At 37.7% G+C, this 20789-nt stretch overlaps 1 protein-coding gene across 1 annotated transcript; it reads right to left on the bottom strand.

The window, feature by feature from the left end:
- Nucleotides 1-3623: 3623 nt before the first annotated feature.
- On the bottom strand, nt 3624-19848 carry LOC136240288 (death-associated protein kinase 1-like). The gene is made up of 12 exons (XM_066031230.1): nt 19688-19848; nt 19528-19629; nt 16138-16254; nt 15985-16083; nt 15211-15321; nt 12372-12497; nt 12237-12320; nt 11320-12030; nt 10098-10162; nt 9402-9522; nt 4957-5910; nt 3624-3915 (listed from the first exon to the last, which is right to left on the bottom strand). The coding sequence occupies exons 1-12, from the start codon at nt 19814-19816 to the stop codon at nt 3700-3702; spliced, it is 2835 nt and encodes a 944-aa protein (XP_065887302.1). The 5' UTR covers nt 19817-19848; the 3' UTR covers nt 3624-3699.
- Between the last annotated feature and the right edge of the window lie 941 nt (nt 19849-20789).

Here is a 20789-nt window from a genome sequence, read left to right as displayed (position 1 = left end):
GCCAGTAAATGAAATGGTGTAACAGTTGACTCCTTATACTGAATTACTTGCTCTTAGCATCAAAATGCAGCCAGATACGGTAGCTTCACTCATGGAAAATCAGGAAATTGTAAGCAATGACAAAAAAGAGCTTCAAAGTTCAAAAAAATGGGTCAAATATTGTGTGTGAAAAAGGTACCTTTTTGCAAATCTGGTCACCTATAATAAAATGATGGTGAATCAAATTATGGTAATGATACTAATAACAGTTTTATACTACTTGCTACATATTTGATATAGATTTTGAGCAGACAACAGATAGCTAACACTGGAGATATATTGTTCTGAGGAAGTTACACTGACAGTTATAGTGATCAGAAGACTTAAAGGCCGCTCCAATTGGTAATTATGTTTCTGGTCCACTGCTTTTTGGAGAATGTGAAATTTCAGAAATACATGGGTAAAATGCCCGCATCAGCTTTTGAAAAACCTGGATTTCAGAAACAAATATATTGGGCTGCAACAAGTATGCTAAATCTAACTATCTAAGTGTCATGATTTGTATTTTATCAGTAAAAACCTGCAAGAAATGGGCATAGTTCATAGTACGGATTGATACACTCTAATAGAACAGTCAGTAAATCACAAAAAAAATACTCTAATTGAGCAGTCACTTCATCGTTGCTTTGTTGCTGAATTCCGCCCAGTCGCCCGCACCTAAACTGATTTCAAATTAAAGGACCAGAAACACAATTACCAATTGGAGTGGCCTTAATGCAAAAAGGATAAAAATAATGCATCTAGCTATAGACCTATAATTACACAGCTGTGTTGCTAGATTGCAATGCACAAATATTAAGAGTGATTATGGCTGCTATAACAGACCTAGGCAGATTGCAAGTCACCTTTTGGAATATATCTGGATCAAACTACCTTTCATACAGTTTTTTTTGGTACACAGGAACCATTACTCCTCAGGAGAGTCCAACATTGCTCTTGACTTGAACTTCTGCCTCACCATATACTCTCAATGGTTCTCCTTTATTTTTATTACAGTGTAGAACAATAATACAGCACTGAAATGTACAATTGCTTAACCTTACTGATGAATTTTATATAAAAAATTACAATCAAAAATATTAAAGATTTCCTCCTTAAAATTATTACAAATGGTCACAATTTGGGGTAAAAAATTAATCTTGATTGCCTCAGAGAAAAAGGATTGGCGATAACAGTCAGTACAGGATAAACTTAGATGAGTTTTGGTGGTTAATGAATTTTGTACAATTTCTGGGGTACATTGCAATTGTGGAGAATCTTATAAAACATTATAGCTCTATTAACAATTCTTCTTCATTTGAGTGCTGCCATTGTGCTGGCCATTTCAGTTTCTTTTAGCATTTGGGTCACACTGTTCATTGGTCTGCAATCATTCAAAAAAAAAGCATGCCACACGTACATTATTGTACCGATTCTAATGTTCTTATAATATGGAGACCACACCACAGATGCATGTTCAAGTATAGGTAGTACCAAGAGTTCGTAATATAAAAAGATGAACTCTTGGTAGTACTAAAACTTTTCAGTTTGTAAAGTTGCAACATAAGAAACCTCTATAGATCGACTCTGTTAACTTTGGGTGCAATCCTATCTATATGTAAATTGATTGTTAATATTATGATTAAAATACAGGGTAGAGGCACTGCCTGTAAAATGTGATGAATTGTGTACTTATAAATAATTGGATTTAGCTTATAAATATATACTGATGGGATTAAACTTCATCTGCTACATTCTTTGCGTGCAATGCACACACATCAGCTTACAGTCTTCTTTTGATTCAACAAAAGAAGACTGTAAGCTGATGATACAGTAATTCATCAAAATATAATATAAAATTCAATTACATAAGACTTTCTCTAACATAAAAGAACCCAGAGGTACCATAGCCAACTGGTGGAACATCACTATAAAATCCATCTAAAGCTACTTGTTGAGTTCTGTTGCCTAAAAAGTCTATCCAATTTAAAGTGAACCCTGTATTCCAGTTCCATGCTTAGTCTTTTGAGTGGAACCTTATCAAATGCTTCGCTAGTATATTATTGTATCTAATTGTTTTCCTTTACTCTATGCAGTAGTAATATGGTGTAATGTGAGAAGTAACTGTGTATCACATGACCACCGTTTCCAGAAGTCATGTTGAGAATCAGACAGTACATGCATAATGGAGTTGCCATGTTTGGTAAATTTCAATATGTTTGTTTGATGTTTTGGAAATTTTTTTTTGCTAATTATGGAACATTTTTAACCAGGAAGTCTTGCCAATTTTGGAAAGTATTAATTTGGTAGGTTTTGGGATTCTTTTAGCCAGTTTTGGAAACCTGAAAAACAAAAAATGGCATCCTCCAAGCCTTGCCACAATTGGCAAATTACTTACTCTGCTTATACAGCATAGTAGGGGAAATTTCACTGGGCATTGGTTTCCAGTGTTGGATTTACTGTTGTATGAATGGATTAGGAAATCTGCTGTATATAGTAGTGTTAGAAATGTACTAGGGTTGGGAGATTTGTAATTAGAATTAGGGAATTTGTAGTTAGGAAATTTGCTAGTAGGGTTAGGAAATTAGTATAATAGTTACTCACTGATGAATGTACTTCTTCAACACATTTGATAGCAGAGTACAGTGGCAGATCTAGAAATTTTCAGAGGAAGTTTCAGCTAAAACCATTGCAAACCCCCTGTATCCGCCACTGGAGTAGTATATAATTTTTGGGATAGACAAGCTCCCAGTGGTCCATCATTGCTCGGGCTAAGCATTATGTCAGTATGACTGATTAAACATATGGTGAACTAAGCTAAGCAAAGAAGAATATAATTATAAACCTAAAGACAACCTAAACATGTCATGGTGCATGCAACACGCCAATACAGATATTATTAACTAACTATGTCACGGTTGGTAGAGTGGGCTACAAAGAGGTGGGATGATGACTATGCATGACATGAGACTCCTACATTCATACTTAAAACATACAACTGACATGCAGCATATAATTGTGGGGCCATGTCCCAGGAAAATTTTAAGGTCCTATCATGAGACCATTGTGTTGTGATAAATATCTGAATTTTCTTTGCCTGGTGGACAAGAAACAAGGTATTAAGATATACATGTGACTGTTCTAATTGACTAATCTTTCAAAGCGGCACAATGATCTTTTGTTTCAAGTACAGCAGGGGCCATTCTCCCTTGTTACAACTGCATAAAATATACCGATATAACTGTAAAGAAAAAGAATGTTGTATTCACTGATAAACAAAATAGGCAGTCATTATATTTTCAGGGGAGTGTGTTTGAGACCCCCAGCTCCAAGAAAATTATTCAACTTACTTAAGATCCAGTCACTGTACACATTATCTACACTTCCAATCAAATACTTATATATAAAACTACAAAAAAAATTTCGAATTCAAATGATTGTACTTGCCCCATATAATCCTGTGGAGTGCTGCCTTTAAAAAGTGACCAGTGTAATTTACCCACAAACTCTCAGAATAGAGAACATACATAGACCTGCATGAGTTATTGATCAGCTTCTGTAAAACATTCCTGTGGTTAGTGGGTTCTATGTGGACAAAAGAAGGATCAAGTTCAAATTTTGAAAAATTTCTATTATACAAACATTCAGTAGTACTATATAAAAACATAAAAATTTGTAGTGTTAAGTCTTTGGTATATAAGTTCCTAATCTGGTCTGAAGCCATGTCTTCACTTCCAGGCGACCAATCTCATTTAAGGCATCTAAAAGACCATGTACTTTCCTTCTGGGATTCTCACCATACTTCCTTAGCAAAGCCGTTGTGCTTTTTGGTGCCTTGTTTTCAAACAATTGAACATAGTCTGCCATCCCCAACTCTTGACAAAGATCCACCCAATTCTAAAAGAAACAAAGCCAGAAACATAAAATTAAATAAACATAGTGTGGCATGCACTATGGTACTACGTACATGTTGAGCTGAATGGTTGAACCCTCAAAAATATATAATATAACTCATGGATGGAATTATACAAGTTCTTGACATTTGGTTCACACTACATGACTCACTAAAAATCTTAAATGTCTGACACAATATTTATGGCCAATCAAATTTCACCATACATTACCTAAGGGAAAGCTATAAAGCAATCATCTGTTATGTCCCTTTCCCAAACTTGTATTGGAGCTAAATCGCACATGTATGCTCTTGACACCTTTCCTGTCACTAATCAAATGGTAGGCTGAAATGTTATTTCTGTTGCAAAAAAAAAATCCACTTTTCTTGTTTTAGCTGTTTTCTCAGGGTTCAGCTGAGTGCTATTGTAGTTAAAACATTTTTGGCAGTCTGACATTTATGGGCACAATTAGAATATCATATTTGGTTGTTGAAGGAGTTTTCATCCTTAAAGATTTACTCCATAATAAAACCTACAAAAGTATCCAATTTTGCTTAGCAATAACGGTACACGTAAGGGCTGGGAACGAAGCTTCGAAAGTTTCGAAGGTGAAGCAAACTTCAGATTATAAAACTATCCTTTGATGCACTCATAACCTATGAAAGAATGTAAATGTTGTTTTCTTTATTGCAACAGCATATTTATCTTGAACGATTGATACTCATGTACCACACCCATTTTTAAACCAACACAGTTTAGCTTGCTACTGTAACAAAAGCCTTAAAACACCTTATAAAGTAATAGATAATACACAAAAAATGTCTTAGCTTTTATTTGGCATGCATGATTGTAGTATAGAGGAACGCCCATTTCCACATTTTATTAGTGAACATTTGAATTTAAATTTCAAGCTTCGTCCCAGTTCTAATGTCATCTGCAACAAAAACACTATGCGGTGTCTGCATGCGTGTATAGTATGTAGTGTGTGTGTGTGTGTGTGTGTGTGCAGTTCCACTGCACAGTAGAATACATACAGCACACATACTTTTCCTTGATTTCCATCACTGAGTATCTCTTCCAATCCATTCATGACTGATTCTGATAGGAACGCAATGGGCATAAAATTACCAGAACGCTCTTTTTGAATATGCTCACAGCCACAGAAGAGTACATCCACAATTTCCTCTTTTTGGCCAGAAATCTTGTTGACAAAGGGCATTTTTGTTGAATGGGCATTCATTATGTCCTCCAACGTATAGACATAGGGGTCATCGATGTGTGCTTTTAAATCTGCTGCACTCAACACCTGCCACTTGGTACTGATACTAGGGCAAGCAACTTTAAGAAGCCTGTACAACTGTGAGTGAAGAATGTCTACCAGAAGAAGACACTGGTGAGCACTAGGATCTGTTCTCCCAAACACACTTTGCTGTACATTCCTAACAACTTTTCCACTGCGTGAAATAAAGGTGATTTGATCATTCATTTCATCTGTTTTGACCAAGCACTGGGCATGCTCATTGCAAACTATGAAGGAATTCTTGAACATTTTGATCTGTTGTTCCTTGGGGTACATGCTGCGCACCTTCACTTGCAAGCGACTAAATAATCCAGGAGGAAAACAATCTTGTTCTTCGCTGCATTGAATTTGACGACCGTGATAGTAGACAAAGAACGGATCTTTTTGCCAAACATCTGGTGGTAGTGGCATTGTAAGAAAACAAGGGAACTCGTACATGGCTGGATCACTTCCTTGTAGTCGACAGCAGAGCTCAAAATTGGTGAGAAGCTGGATAAGAACATTGGTGTGGGGGTTAGCAAACTCGCCCAGTAACCCAACCAACTCTTGCTCAGAAATAACTGACTTGCCAACATCTTTAGCCAGGTTTGCTCCTTCAAACTCTTTTGGAGCTAATGCAGTACCCAGCACTTCCCGGCATAGCCAGCTGGGATCCAAACAGATGTGGTGAGCCTGAGCACCTTTGTCACTGTACACAACCTACAGGAAATAAAACCTTTCATACTAGACAACTCCACAATTACCAAAATTCAATACAGTGGAACCTCAGGTATGTCAATGCCAAAATGATTACTTGTAAGTATTTGTGTAGTTTATATTACTACAACTTTTTATAGACAGTAAGTTGAGGCTCAGGTTTGTAGGTTGAAAGGTGATCACTTCTCCATCGTGTACATATACAGTATGTGATTGTTACTACCCATGTGATCCTGGCGGATAAGCCAGGAGACAAGTGACAAGGTAAACTACAATGGCATGTTTTATGTGCTTGTTTCTGGAGTCTGGATGAAACATTCCACGGAGCAAAAAAAGACTTTTGGCATACAGTACATACAATGCACGCATCATGTTGAGATGATTTCTCTTCGCTACAGCTCAAGGTATCAATTTGCAAAGGTATGTGATCAGCTTCCCTACGTTTGTAATAGGAATCATCAGTATTGTCAGTAGTAACTGGATTGATTGCAGAGGTACTTCTCCTACTGTTCTTCATTTGTAACACTGTGTAACAGGGTGAACATTAGTGCTGGGCAGTACTGAAAAATAGCAAACGGTATACCTTCCATAAAAAGTATCACGGCATTACTAAATATCACGGCATTACTAAATATCACGGTATTATTAAATATCACGGTATTATTGAATATCACGGTATTATTAAATATCACGGTATTATTAAATATCACAGTATTAATGTAAAAGCCATTGTGGTATTAAAGTAACTGCCATTTACCTCAACAAAAGTACCAAATACCAATGGTAGCTCAGCAAACCCCAGGAACAAATTACCACAAACAACCTTGTTTACATAGTTTGGTTAGCTGACTACATCAGCACCTGCCTACAAATGTCTGGTTACCTTCTAAATATGGGAAGAAACAAGTCCACAGGGAGGCCATAGTGCCCAGACAGTATGGCAGTATTAAAAAAAACAGTATCAAAACTGGCATGACTTAAATATCACAGATTACTAACAATACCAGTATATCATCCAGCTCTAGTGAACATAGCTGAAAACAAAGCATAATTGCCACTTGGTGCTTTTTAGCAATTGATTGTTGGGATACATTATTCAGATAAAAACAGCAAGTCTGGCACACTATGATGTGGAATACAGAGGTTTTACTGTATATAGAAACCTTAAAGCTCATAGTTTACATTGAGCATGGCTTGTGGTCGCCACTAAACCACCAACACAATAACTTAATTAAATGACAAATTCGGTATGTCTGCATCACTACAGTACACAACGCAACCATTGATATAACTGATTGGCTATACCACATCATACTGTATCACCAACCCATTATATCAATACTATCAATGTATCAATATATTGTGGCAGCACTATGGCAGATCTACATGGATTAATTTCTGTGGTTTTGGTTGAAATCTTCTTTTAAATTTAGCTCAGTGGCAGTCTAGTAATCATTTATCTAATCCAAAACAGCCAAGCTATAAAAAAGAGTGCAGCCCTCAAAAAGGCTACGGTGATCACCAAGCGGCACAAAATTCACCTGAATTGTCGTTATTAAATTTTTTACCATTAACCTACCATCACAGCCATTTCTTGGCTGCCACCTTGGATTTCACATCTTTTTTCACCATAGCCTTTTTGAGGGCCACACTTTATTTTACAGCTTGGCTGTTTTGGATTAGATTTCACTTCTTTTTATATTTGTACACTCCAAAGCCGGCCATAGGCCAGCTTTGGGGCTTTTTAAACCTTTCTTTACCACAGGAAGAAAAGATGAAGCAGATGTTAAATAATTTAAATATTTCTGATTTTATCAGTAATGTACAAATTATATATATATATATTGATCCTTCTAGCTGATCTCTCTAAAGGATGACTTGTTTCCGAACCATCTACAGGGTGATTTGTTTGTAGCTGAACTTTCCACAAGGTAACTTCTTCTAGCTGATCTCTCTACAGGGAGATCTGTTTGTAGCTAAACTCTCTACAGGTGATTTGTTTGCAGCTGAACTCTCTACATGGTGGTTTCTTTGTAGCTGAACTCTCTACAGGGTGATCTTTTCGTAGCTGGACTCTCTACAAGGTAACTTCTTCAAGCTGATCTCTCTACAGGGTGAATTGTTTGTAGCTTATCTCTCTATAGGGTGATTTGTTTGTAGCTGATCTCTATACAGGTTACTTGTTTCTAGCTGATCTCTTGAATTCTCTTCAGGGTGACTGGTCTATTAGGATGACTGCTTTATTAGAGTATCTCGATCTCGCTACATCAAGTTGGATTTCATGTTGTAACTCTGTGGCTTTAAGTCTGATTCTTTTACACCATTGAAGAGCCTTTCTAAGATGATTACTCCATCTGTACAGCGATTTTCAAAGCATTACTCCAAGCGGTTTATCTGGTAGACGTGGCTAGTCATTTTTTTATTAGCTAATTTCGATTGCATAATTGTTACACACTGTTGGATTTTTTGTTGTATCTTCCTGGTTTTTAGCTCGATTTCTTTCAAACCAGCAAAGGTTTGAGGTTCAATAGTTAACATATTCACCCACCGATTTTCAGCTTCTTCCCGTGAGCGGTTTACCCTGTAGGCGTGACAATATATTGGTGTTATTTTTCATGAATAATCGCTAATAACTCTTGCCTGTTTATTGCATTCCAGCCAAACTTGGTACTAAGATGCGCCTTTATACCCCCCTTTTGTGTGCCAAATTTCAAGGCAATCGGATATGGAGTTCGCGTTTTATGGCAGATTTTGTAAGGTTATGAAAAGACGAAGAAAAAAAACACAAAGAAACTAAGCCAATTTTTGAAGTCACATATCTTGGGAACGGTTGAAGCAATTTTGCTCAAATTTGGTATGTGGAGTACTGGAGTTGGCGGGCGTGTCCACAGCAAAAATCGTCTTGTTTCGATAAGGCAGCACAGAGCTACGGAGGTACGAAAATCGCATTTTCTTTCTTCCTGTCAATATACTCACAGGTATTGCATGCCAGCTTCTTGGGCCGCACAACACACTACCATGTGTCTTGATGTTATTATTGACGCATTGACCTATTCAGCATAGCAAAATATGCTATATACTGTATCACAATGTAACCCTTAGCAACACTTTACTACTTTTCATCTTCCAGTAAAACAATAAAAATACTCCAATAGAGCAGTCAAGTAACCATTCTAATAAAGCAATCAAAGACATAGTTTAGGATGATTATGTATAGCCCTATGGTTAATCCAGTTAAAGCATAGGGATTACTATGATTACTAACTAATAATAGTAACAATCTTAGAGCTTTTAAAATTTTCTAAGGATATGTCTTCAAACTTATTTTTACTAAAATAGCTACATTGCAACAATAATTTTTCAGAAACCTCCCTTTAAAATCCTACATCTGTCACTGCAAATGGATAGGCTTCAATCATCTGAACACTTCAACATTAAATTTTAATCTCTGTCAGGAGGTTCCACTGTAGTTACTAAAGGAATAGAGTGTTTACCTTGCCAGTGTTTGACAATATCTTGCAGATGTAATTCAGCTGGTTCTCACTCAGTAATCCATTCACCTCTTCATGTACAATGTTGTACAGATCTGCAGTGCTGAGCAGCTTGACGTTAGAGCTGAAATAAACACAAAATCACATGATGACGACGAAAATTAGCTGGTACATATAAAAAAATAAACCATACACAGAAGGGCTTAGCAGACAACAATGTTTGTATCAAGCAGTGCGTTGTGTGGTCCAAGAAGCTGGCACACCTGAATGAAGACATTTTTGCACTGTACAGTGGAACCTCAGTTATATCTGGACCCCACTTCTCCGGATTCTTTGCTAACCGACCTACGGAAATGACTGCTCTATTAGAGTAGTGAGTGTTTTATTAGGGTGGTTGAAAACACTGATATTTAAAAAAAATTCTTTGTGCTATTTTAAGGTTATTTATATAGTTTCAGAGATATGGACTTTACAGACTTATGGACCACCCCTGGTCCCAAGGGGTTTGAATATCTGAGGTTCTACTGTAGATGCCCACTAGGTACATTGGGCAGTCCACTTGCAAAATTTGAGCAAAATCTTTCCAGCCATTCTTGAAATATGTATCAGCAGGTACTTTATTAATAAGCAAGCTAACGTGCATTTGATACTCATTGGTTACATTAATAAGGATTTTACCATGTATATATACCATCTTACTTGCTTTGTTGTCTCCTCAGGCATTCATCCACCAATCTCACAACTCTGGGATACTTTCTTTGAAGCTACCAATACAAAATAAATAACATTCACATACATACCTTTAACACTACATATGTACCATAAATGCAATAATGTATTTAAAAGACTCCCTCAGAGGAGATTGGTCACACGTCATAACCACATGACGTACTACTATGTATGAATCCACAGTAAAGCATGGCCCTGAAAGTCCTTTGTCACATTCATGAGAAATATGCACAATGTAGTTTGTTTCTTGGTTACGAAAGCCACACAAAGTGTTGGGCAGCTGAATGTAGGATTCTGGGACCTGTACTTTATCAATATCAATTCACACATTAGAATATTTTATATCGACACTGAGGTGTTGGGGTTGAATGGGTTGAACTTTTTTTTTAGATTGCGAGATGTTTGATGATGCGTGCTCTGCTACTCCCTGCTATAATATCACGCAAGTGCTTCAAAATGAACTAGACAATCATGTCTTAGCAGTAATGCTACCGTAAACTTTGCAATAGGAAGTGAATTTTTGGGCTTCAACAGATTCATGTGTTAGTACTTGAGAGTGACAGTGATACTATAAACAGTGTGTTTGTCATGTGCTTGTACATGGAATTCTGTGAAATAAGGCTAGTTTCCATGCAGCCTGTGCATTGCCTGCAATTATTACCGGGGTCTTGACGGGGGCACTCTAAACAATATGGAAACATACCTTGCAACAACTGTGCCACAGCCATCGTAAAAGTTGGGAGAGGTTCAACCTTCCAGGCTCTTCCAGCATTGTAGGCAGGACGATCTGTTAATGGAAACAAACACCGCAGGCAAACACCAGCAATGTTCACCACGAAGAAGCCAAGCGCGATGCCTACAAGTACACCACGCTTCACTATAACACCTGTAACATGCTGTGTGTTGTACAAATTAAGGCGTACCTTTGCTGGCATCCAAGGTTCGCTAAACTTAACAAATACGGAAAAATACAGACATGTAGAGAACTATTGATCCATCTCAGCTATGGTTGCAGGCCCGCACAGACTAACCGCAGACAATCACAGGCTACCGTAGACATTCTGACTCAGGCAATAACGCAGGCAGTTTGCGGCTATATGGAAACCAGCCTATACACTCTCTCCCCTATAAGCAGTACAAACCTCTCAATATTATTTTGACAACACACACTGTTCTACAGAAGCTAACTTACATGCTTCACAGAAGCGTGCAACTTAATCAAGTGATCCTTCAGGTTTGTCAAATCTGGAGATCGGGCGTTCAGGCAATTCAGGGGGTACAATTTGGTATCAATATCCAGTGAATCACTGAACATCTCCTTCATCTCTTCCACAAGCTTTTGCACCTTCGGTATTTCCGTTAATGCATCCACTTGGTCTAGATGGCTGGCAACAACCACCACTGGTACTTTCTGCAAAGGACCTTCTCCACCATTGTCAGCTTCTTCAGGAATCTGAAACTGCACCAGGTCATTTGCTTGGCGAGCAGAATAGTAGCGGGTAGCACCGATATTGCGTACTTTAACAAACCTCAGCCAACTCATCATTTGCTGTCGAATTTCTTCAGCATCCGTGTTGAGATTTACCATCATGACAATTACAGTGTTGTCGGTAGAGATGAAGAAATGATGCGTAATAAAGCTCTCAATCTGGCCAGCGAAGTCCCACAATTGGTAACAAACTCCATTTCTCAAATCAAGTGTATGTACATCAATCCCTTTAGACTTTCTGGTAGGATCATCTTCGTGGTCAGCAGCCAAAGGTGCAAAAAATGTGAGAATTGTCCATCTCAACAGAGTCTCTTGAAGTGCTGTTTTTCCCACCTGAGGATCACCGCAAATGCACAGCTTCACATGTGACAGTGGCTCAAGTTCCTCTATGTCCTTCACCCAGGTCTCATAACTCTGCAAACAGAAGAGATACATATAACACAATGCAGACAACCAGAGAGCACACACACACACACTACACTCACTCACATGCATGCACGTACGCACACAGACACACACACAACACTCAATCACACAGACACACAGACATACACACACACACAGACAACACTCACTCACACACACACACATACACCCTTTAACAAATCTGAACAACTTACAGAAATATATCTTCTCAACACGCCAGCCACATTATTATGCCCAAACAAAGTAGCAATGTCAGCTACCGACAACTTAGTTCTCTCCTAGCACACACAAAAAGGTACTAGCACCTAAACAGAGACTAAAACTCATACCTTATTTTCATCGTGATCTACCGTACAGCTACACAACTTGTTCGGCAAGAATCGATTACTCTTCATCAATTCAACACACTGTAGATGACCATTCATTGCTGCAAAGTGTAGGGCTGTGAAGCCTTGCTGTAATAAAAAGCAATGCATACATTAAAGATTTCAAGTTGACTTAGTGTTAAATTTCCTTATTGGTATGTATTTCTGTATAATTAACAATTAATTTGATAACTCAATAATTAACTGGTTATCATACAGTAGTAGGTGTGGCCCACGAAAAAACATCACCAAAAAACCAGCCTCAATTTTCCCTGACGACAATGAGGCAGTATTGGTTAGGTAAAACTAAGCCCAAACAAGCTTTCAGAAACACTTTAAACAAGTTGCTACGGAAGTGTTTTTTAAAAATTATAAAACGGAATTTCTACTGACTGCCTGATACCTTTAGACAAGCGTAAGTCGATAATGACTAAGGCTACGGGCTTGATTTTTCACTGTTCAACGTTGCTTCGGCCCGAGAAGTGCCTTTTGGCATACCGCAGTATGTACAATGCATTCTTCATGGACTTACCAGTGTCCTTCTTTGTGTCCCAATCATCTTTGCTGACAGAGAAAAGTGTCGATTTGGTGGTAGCAAGTGATGGCTTCCCTTTGTAATGGAAATCGTCCGTATTTTTTATATTGACTACTTTGATTGCAGAGGTGTTTTTCGATCAGTTCTTGATTCAAAATGCTGTATAATAGGTTGAACATAGCTGACAACAAAGCGTAATGGATACTTCACTATTCAGACAATAATCGGTAGCTGGGATGTCTGACGCCATTTCTTCTTTTGATGCGGTATGCGGAGTTCACCAGTCATAATAATTTTACTTTACAAAAAAAAGTTAACAAGTACACAAAAAATTGGAATTTACAACTAGAGTAGGGACCATAGCACATCGATAAAAAGTACTGAAACAAGCTGGAGTGGTACACGATATTAAATCACAGTAAAACAATAAGAAGTGTTATATCCCTACTGTGCTCAAGAGAAATGCACAGTAGGGATATAACACTTCTTATTGTTTTACTGTGATTTAATATCGTGCATTACTCCAGCTTGCTTCAGTACTTATAAATCGATGTGCTATGGTCCCTACTCTAGTTGAAAATTCCAAATTTTTTGGGTACTTGTTAAATTAAATAGCATGTGCAATTTGTAGCATATGTGCAACAATTTGGTAGTAACTAGACATTGTGGGGCAAGTCTGAGCGAGTTGAGCTGCACAGAATTGTATTTGTGCATGGCTGAAGATTAGCTATACGTAAGCTGTGGTGTGTTTTGGTATTTTGTAGGTGGAGAAGAATGAGTAAGATAGTACAAAATTGAAAAAGATAATTCATATTATGTACCTGAAATTCTGCCACTTTAGCAATGAAACTACTTGGTTGATCAAACCGTGGAAACTATGCAGTGTTGGTGGCACTGGTGTCATAATCTATTTGAGTACCACTAGCTACACAGTAACTACTTTGAGTGTCACTCAGTAGCTACTACCTTTGTACCCTAAGCATTTAATTGGGGATTAGCTCTTCTTAATTCTGCTTGTTCTGGCGTTTCTGTTTGTCTGTTATGTCTGTCGCGTTCCCTTCTTCTTACATGCTCTTCTAAATTCCGCTTCTTCTGGTGTTTCTCTTTCCATTCACACACAATCTATTAAGTTCTCTTTGACGCCTTTCAGCTCTATCATATGTTGTCCACTCATGTCGATGAACAAAAAGTAAGGAATGCATACATAACAGCCTCATATGGAGCATCAGTAAATCACGCCGGTTATCGTTCGTGCTATGAACGTACATACCAGCCTTATATGGAGTGTCAGTAAATCATGATGGTTATTGTGTTATGAATATACGTACCAGCCTCATATAGTAGCATTTGTAAGTTATCCGTGTTTTCTTGTAATTGTCCGTAAATGACTTGCTAGTGTGGGACTCACCTCGACTATTTTTTTTACATTTGAATGTTGAACTGCATCAAATACATAACATGGATGAATGTTTGACAATAGATACACTAGCATCTACTGAACATTGTTGTTAGTGATGTGCAATGATATTGATAGTGTGATAATCGTATCGCAGTGGTTCATTATCGTGATATGATAATAGCTTGTGATTATCATGAGCACCAATATTATACATTCTTACCTCGCCAGAATTACTCGAACAATTAAAACATTCATTTGTTTATTCAATTATGTATTCTAACTGTTTTCTGAGATTGAACTTTGAATATTTTGGCATGACATATATGCATTCGGTACACAGGATGTGCCTTTACCCGTATTCATAGGAAATAAATTAGTACTACATTATGTATCTTATCATTTGGATTTACTATTGTGATAATTATCGTATCGTGATGCAAACATCGTGATTAATCGATATACAGTTGCAAACTTATTATTGCACATCACTAATTGCTGTTCTTGCTTAGTTGCTCACCTAGATTATTTTACACTGTCAATCGTATTTACCTTTAGCCAACACCCAGGGCTATATAATGCTTTTGATACCTACTCTCTATAAGCAAATAACAAGCTTTCACTCGTAAAACATACAACAAATATCATACATAACGTTGCCTAGATACTATGCACCTATAAGCATATATAAGCATGTCTCTGAGGCCTATTCCTAAAGGTGGTCCCACTAATGAAGTTCCCTTGTATAATACCTGGGGCCCAGATAACCCAACTACCTGTACCTTAAAAGTAGGTTTTCACAGCCATCCTCCTAAAGTACTACTATGTAACACATACACTATGTCAAGGATATATATCTATAATCTGGTCACCTTGTCTTCAGTAGGGAGAGTAAAAGCCTTCGGAGAGCTGTGTTTGAGAAATAACTGGAGTGTTTCAAAGTTGCCATTCTCTGCTGCAAGGTGTACTGGAGTTTTTCCTTTCTAGAACAGCAACAAGTATAGTATAACAACAACTACAAGATACCCAGGAACTGTTAAATAGAAACAGTTCCTATTGGAAGTGGAAGAAGGTTCAAGAAACCAAATAACACAACTGCACTCTAGTATAGACACTAAACACTCAAGATATCATTAATAATGATTCCATGAAAGATCTCCTACTCAATAACAATGACATAATTTAATGGGAGGAAGAATGTGAGGATACAGGAAAACCTGTCAGTGTTCCTCTGTGGAATGGGAACTGTATCAAATGTTGAGTAAATTCATTATTGTTTTCTACCTCCAAAAGTAACTACACCATTGAAGCATACCAGGCCATTGATCAATGTATACATTTTTAGTATTGAGAAGATGACCCTTCACCCTTCAAGTTGCAAAATAATAATTCAGTTCATGGATCATCAGCTAACTAATACTGAGCATTAGTGACTACAAAGGTAGCAAGCTGGCACTTGTTAGAAAAACCAATGGGAGTGAATGGCATAGAGTGTATGTGAACATAACAATGCCCATACTTCATATTGTAATCATGATCATCAACACAGGTATTTAATCAATGCACACGCACGCATGCACGCACGCATGCATGCACGCACACACACACATACACAAACAGCACTGTGAATATACATATGTGTGTACCTCATCTTTTGCATTTAGAAAACAGTTGTGGTCAATAAGGATCTTGGCTATCGCAGGGTTGCCATTCTTGGCAGCATGGTGCAAACAGTTCCATCCCATCTGTTATACAATTCATAATAACCTAACACACACTGCATCCATCAATCTAACAACCTTGTCAGTCTCATTGAATGCTCTCTCAGTATTATCCTCGTCAAGTTTCAACATCTCCTCAATGATGAACTGCTTGTCGTAAAAACAAGCAAAGTGTAATGCAGTATAGCCATAGAGCTAAAAAAAGGAAAAAAAAATGGTGTGTAAATTTGTAATGCAGCTCTGTGTGTGTGCTTGCACATGTGTACATTCCTTGTGGGTGGGTATTGTGTGTGTGTGTGTGTGTGTGTGTGTGTGTGTGTGTGTGTGTGTGTGTGTGTGTGTGTGTGTGTGTGTGTGTGTGTGTGTGTGTGTGTGTGTGTGTGTGTGTGTGTGTGTGTGCGTGTTATAGTCAGTGTGACTCAACATTGACATCACCCGGCCAGGCCCATGCAGCCCCATATTTCATCATTCAATCACCTCATAATGATATAACAACATTTAAAGCACCATTGACTCCACAATGACAGTACACAAGGAAGAGTCCTCCTACCTATTCTACTACACTGGCTCATCAATGGCTCACCAATATGGAGTAACACTACATTAACTTGTCAAATAGTAAATACACTACTTCTTGCAAGGGTACACAAGATATGTCAACTTATGGACAGATGCACAAGCCAATACATAAGCCAATACATCAATAAGCTGACCTTATACGTACTTCCTGACAGACACAGTAAAGCTGCCAATCGGTTAGCCAATTACTGAGACTTCAGTGCATATGACTGTTATTAACCTCAGCAACAGAAGGCAACAACATAGAGTTAAAAACAAAGGACAAATCTGGAGAGTAAAAGTAGCTTGCAGTTATAAGACTGTGGAAAGTTTTCTGGTCTTAAAATTTGATATCTCTAACAAGACTACCAGTAAACAACAGATCTGGAGTATACACATGTCTTCAGAGTTAGCATTACAATATATTCGTAGTTAGAATTGTGCCAGTAACATTATGATCTTAAGAAGCAAAGCCAAATAGTGATAGCACATCTGTGTGCTATGAGAAGAAATCATTTAAACAAAAAAAATGCCCTTGGTAATGGACTCCAATTAACATCATATGCCTTCATACTTGATCAATGGAGTTTATAATATACACATTGTTTGCTATTAATTGGTAATCTGTTGAAACATGTTAAGTGGCTACAAAGTTACATTTCCATAGCAACAGTACAAAATGAGAGGAACAAACAAGAGAACAAAAATGATATCATGGTGAAAATTACTTTTAATTTCAAGCAGCACTTGGTTGTTAGGGAAATTGAACTTCCAGATAAACGTTTACATCATCAGATGGCCTTATAAAGCGATGTCGAGTAAGGTCCATTACTGCATGTACAAGTCTATGAATGCCACAATTAACCTTTGGCCCTGAGACACATTAAGAACAGGAAATTGAATCTATTTACAACTTTCCTTGCAGCAATAAAAGTTAGAAATTAATACAAGCAAACAGAAATCATGGGAAAGCCAAAAAAGCCTTGTCATTAAAAACAAGCAGGTTATCACACCTATATTACATATATCTAGAAGATACAGTACATCCAATATTTATAACCATCACAGTATTTTGACTCCTACAATGTTCTATAAGAATACATTGTGTGAAGTAATAATATGTTTGTATTTGAACAGCTTTAGGGATACTCTTGAGTTCTGCTATTTGTTATTTATATCCCAGCATGTGGGAGAATCTAAGTGCCCACCAGGTGATAACTAACTTGTCGCCAGATTGCGTGGGTTGCTAATGGCCACTAGCCATGCTGCACATTTAGGAGAGGCAGCCTAGGTAAGATTTAATTGTAACATTGGGTGCATTTTAATGCTACGAGTCACCTTGTGATGATGAACAATCACTTCAGCTTGGTTTGTAGGTTGTGATTTATAAAATATCTCGGTGTACTCTGGTGATATCTTGTTACTCTTGTCCTCACAGACTTATTTCCCATTACATATGATACATTGATGTATAATATGAAGTTTTGCATATTAATGATTTAACCTCCAAAACATTCCCATGTTGGAAATACAAACATCTGGTTTATGTAAATAAACAGTGTAGATGGGTTGTTTACCAGTTTCCAACACTCTTTTATAATCAAGCTTGTTACAGAGCAGTGCAATAAAGTCAACTATACTTATAGTAGTAGTTAGACCACTTTTGATTTTCTTGTAAATGTTTGGGACAAATCTAGTCCCCTGGGCAACATCAGTAGTGTTGCCTGCCTAATATAAAATAAATTAGAGAAGAATGAGTACAGTGGGCATAGTACACAGTGAGCATAGTACAGTGGTCCCTTTGCTCTTCTGCTTCCGTGTGCTCACATGCACAAGGAAGCAAACACCTTTCCAATACAGTAGCCAAATTCATGGTATGGGATACAGTTACGTACCTGGGTGACAATTCACCCTTACATTTTGAATCCAAATAGCACAACTTTTAAAGAGCATTTACAAGTCTATGAATGCCACAATTGCCACAATTTTTATCAATGCGCACAGTGATAAAAAAGACCATCTTGAAGTAAAGAAGTGATTAGTGATATACCTGAAACTAATTGCTGTGTACATAGTACAATAAGATATGATATTGTGGATTTTTTTTGTACAAAGAAAATAGGTTTAATAAAGTGTGTGGGCGCTGGCTATAATTGTTTATTTGATCATGAAATGAGTTGATTGATCTTACACGTGGGGATAGGGTATTCCATTCTTTGACAGTTCGAGGGAAAAAAAACTGTTCATGTAGGTACCTGTTCTAACATTGGTAAAATTGTACGTATTCTGGTGGGTGAATCATCGTATGTGTAGGTGCAAAGCAAGGTTTCTGATGGGAGGGATTTTGATGCACACAAACAAACCAAAACTTGCTTTTCAACACAAGCCAGTTTAGTTTGGCCTTTGGAAGCTGCTGTTTTTCAAACCACGACAAGACTTTAGGTTAGATGCATAGGAAGCTCTGTTACCAGCTGTTGTTGTGGCTCATTTAGTGCATTCCTAGACTGCAGGATCAAGTCATCACTGGGTCTATCTGAATTCAATGTGTCAAAACAATGATCCTGCATTGACAGGCTTTGCAAGATAGTAATTCCATACAATATTGGGCTTAGTGACACCACACTGCATGACTTGCTATTTTGCTTTAGTGTACTACCATTTGTCTATCCCCACACTACTAGTAAAAAAACTTGCAATGATCACTCAACTACCTTACTAAATTCTAAGACCTAGATAGCACTCCCCAGAAACCAATTATAAAGATATGGCTGTAAGTAATATTTTTGTCTTTTTTTCCAGACCAACATTCATTGTCCTTTGAGCTTTACTGTATTGAATATTGAGGGAGGCTTTTTGGTCACGTTACGTAATAGCCACATGCATGTCACATGTAAAACCTCCATTACTCACATTATCTTTTTCATGTAGCGATACTCCGCCAGTAGTCATCAAATGCAGAACCACTTCACGGTTTCCATACGAACATGCACAATGTAACAAGGTCTGGCCAGTCTAAAACACAAACATTATCATAATCGGCATTATTTAGAGACAAAGAAGACTGCGTTACCGTGTGGAGCTTCTCGTTAATTTGTTCCTTATGCTTCTTAAGGAGTACGATAAGAAACGGGAGATTGTTATCTCTGCCAGCTAACTCCCACAGAATGGTTGTACCAGCAGGACCTCCGCTTTCGCTCATGTTGAGCACGCCACGAACAAACGGTATTTCCCCGTAGGCGTCAACAGCAATTAATTATTACATCATCATAATTAACGGTTCACATCATGATTGACACTGTAATGTCAGGCCTTGCACAGGCAGAGTGCAAGCATGCAGCTATACATGAAGTGGTAATGTTGAATAACTACACCGAACTACACCGCTGTGATACCCTAGACTAAGCCTACTGAGTTGCCACCATGTATATATAGCTAGTTTGCTAGCTGCAATATTTCAAGTAGCAATCATTACTAGCAGGACTAAACTATCCTTGAAGTAAAATTACTGCCTGATCAAGTTAAACTGAAATCTGATCAGGACATGGAATAGGCATCCAATAATGGGAACATGGCCAGAGGCATTGATGAGATGGCACAGTCACACAGCCGTCAGTACAATGATTATAATTGTCAGCATAAATAATGTATGTACTACAAAAGACAGCTATGCAACACAATGCACTTGGCCGTTGAGTACCATAACTGAAGCTGCATACATCATGGCCAGATTTGCCAGTCACTAAACAGGGTCAACGTTTCAGTTGTAGTGAAACCTTACATTTCAAATGGTGCTATCTAGCTAGTGTCAAGTCATCCCAGACTATTTTTCTTGAATTTTATGACTTCTTTCTAGATCTAGCAAAATGGCTGATCTCGGGCAGTACCAAGTTATGATAGCTACTTAGCTCATATAGGCTAACCCCACTGACTGACACTTTGGTGATAATTGTAACTCGATCCTATGTTATATATACGACCACTAGATACCTATATTTTTTGCTATGCTGTGATAGCTAGCTATAGTATTGGAGATGTTCCACGAATTGGATCGTGCTATAATATACCACCAGTTACAGTCCCAGATAGTTTACAGGTTGTGATCCACACATGTGAACAGTGGATTCACAGTTAAGCAGCCAAGTGCATGAGTAGTCCGGTCTCTGATGAATTTT

The sequence above is a fragment of the Dysidea avara genome, chromosome 12 (genome assembly GCF_963678975.1).
Source record: "Dysidea avara chromosome 12, odDysAvar1.4, whole genome shotgun sequence".
In the NCBI taxonomy this organism is placed as follows: domain Eukaryota; kingdom Metazoa; phylum Porifera; class Demospongiae; order Dictyoceratida; family Dysideidae; genus Dysidea; species Dysidea avara.
This window is presented reverse-complemented; position numbering and strand designations above follow the sequence as displayed.

Bases quoted from the DNA above. Each gene is read 5' to 3' on its own strand.
- LOC136240288 (XM_066031230.1), bottom strand. From the start codon at position 19,816: ATGAGCGAAAGCGGAGGTCCTGCTGGTACAACCATTCTGTGGGAGTTA. The intron at 16,084-16,137 runs GTTGTTAGATTG...ATTGTATAACAG, and splicing joins CATTCAATGAGACTGACAAG to ATGGGATGGAACTGTTTGCA. The intron at 3,916-4,956 runs GTATGTGTGCTG...TGTTTCTTTTAG, and splicing joins GTGATGGAAATCAAGGAAAA to AATTGGGTGGATCTTTGTCA.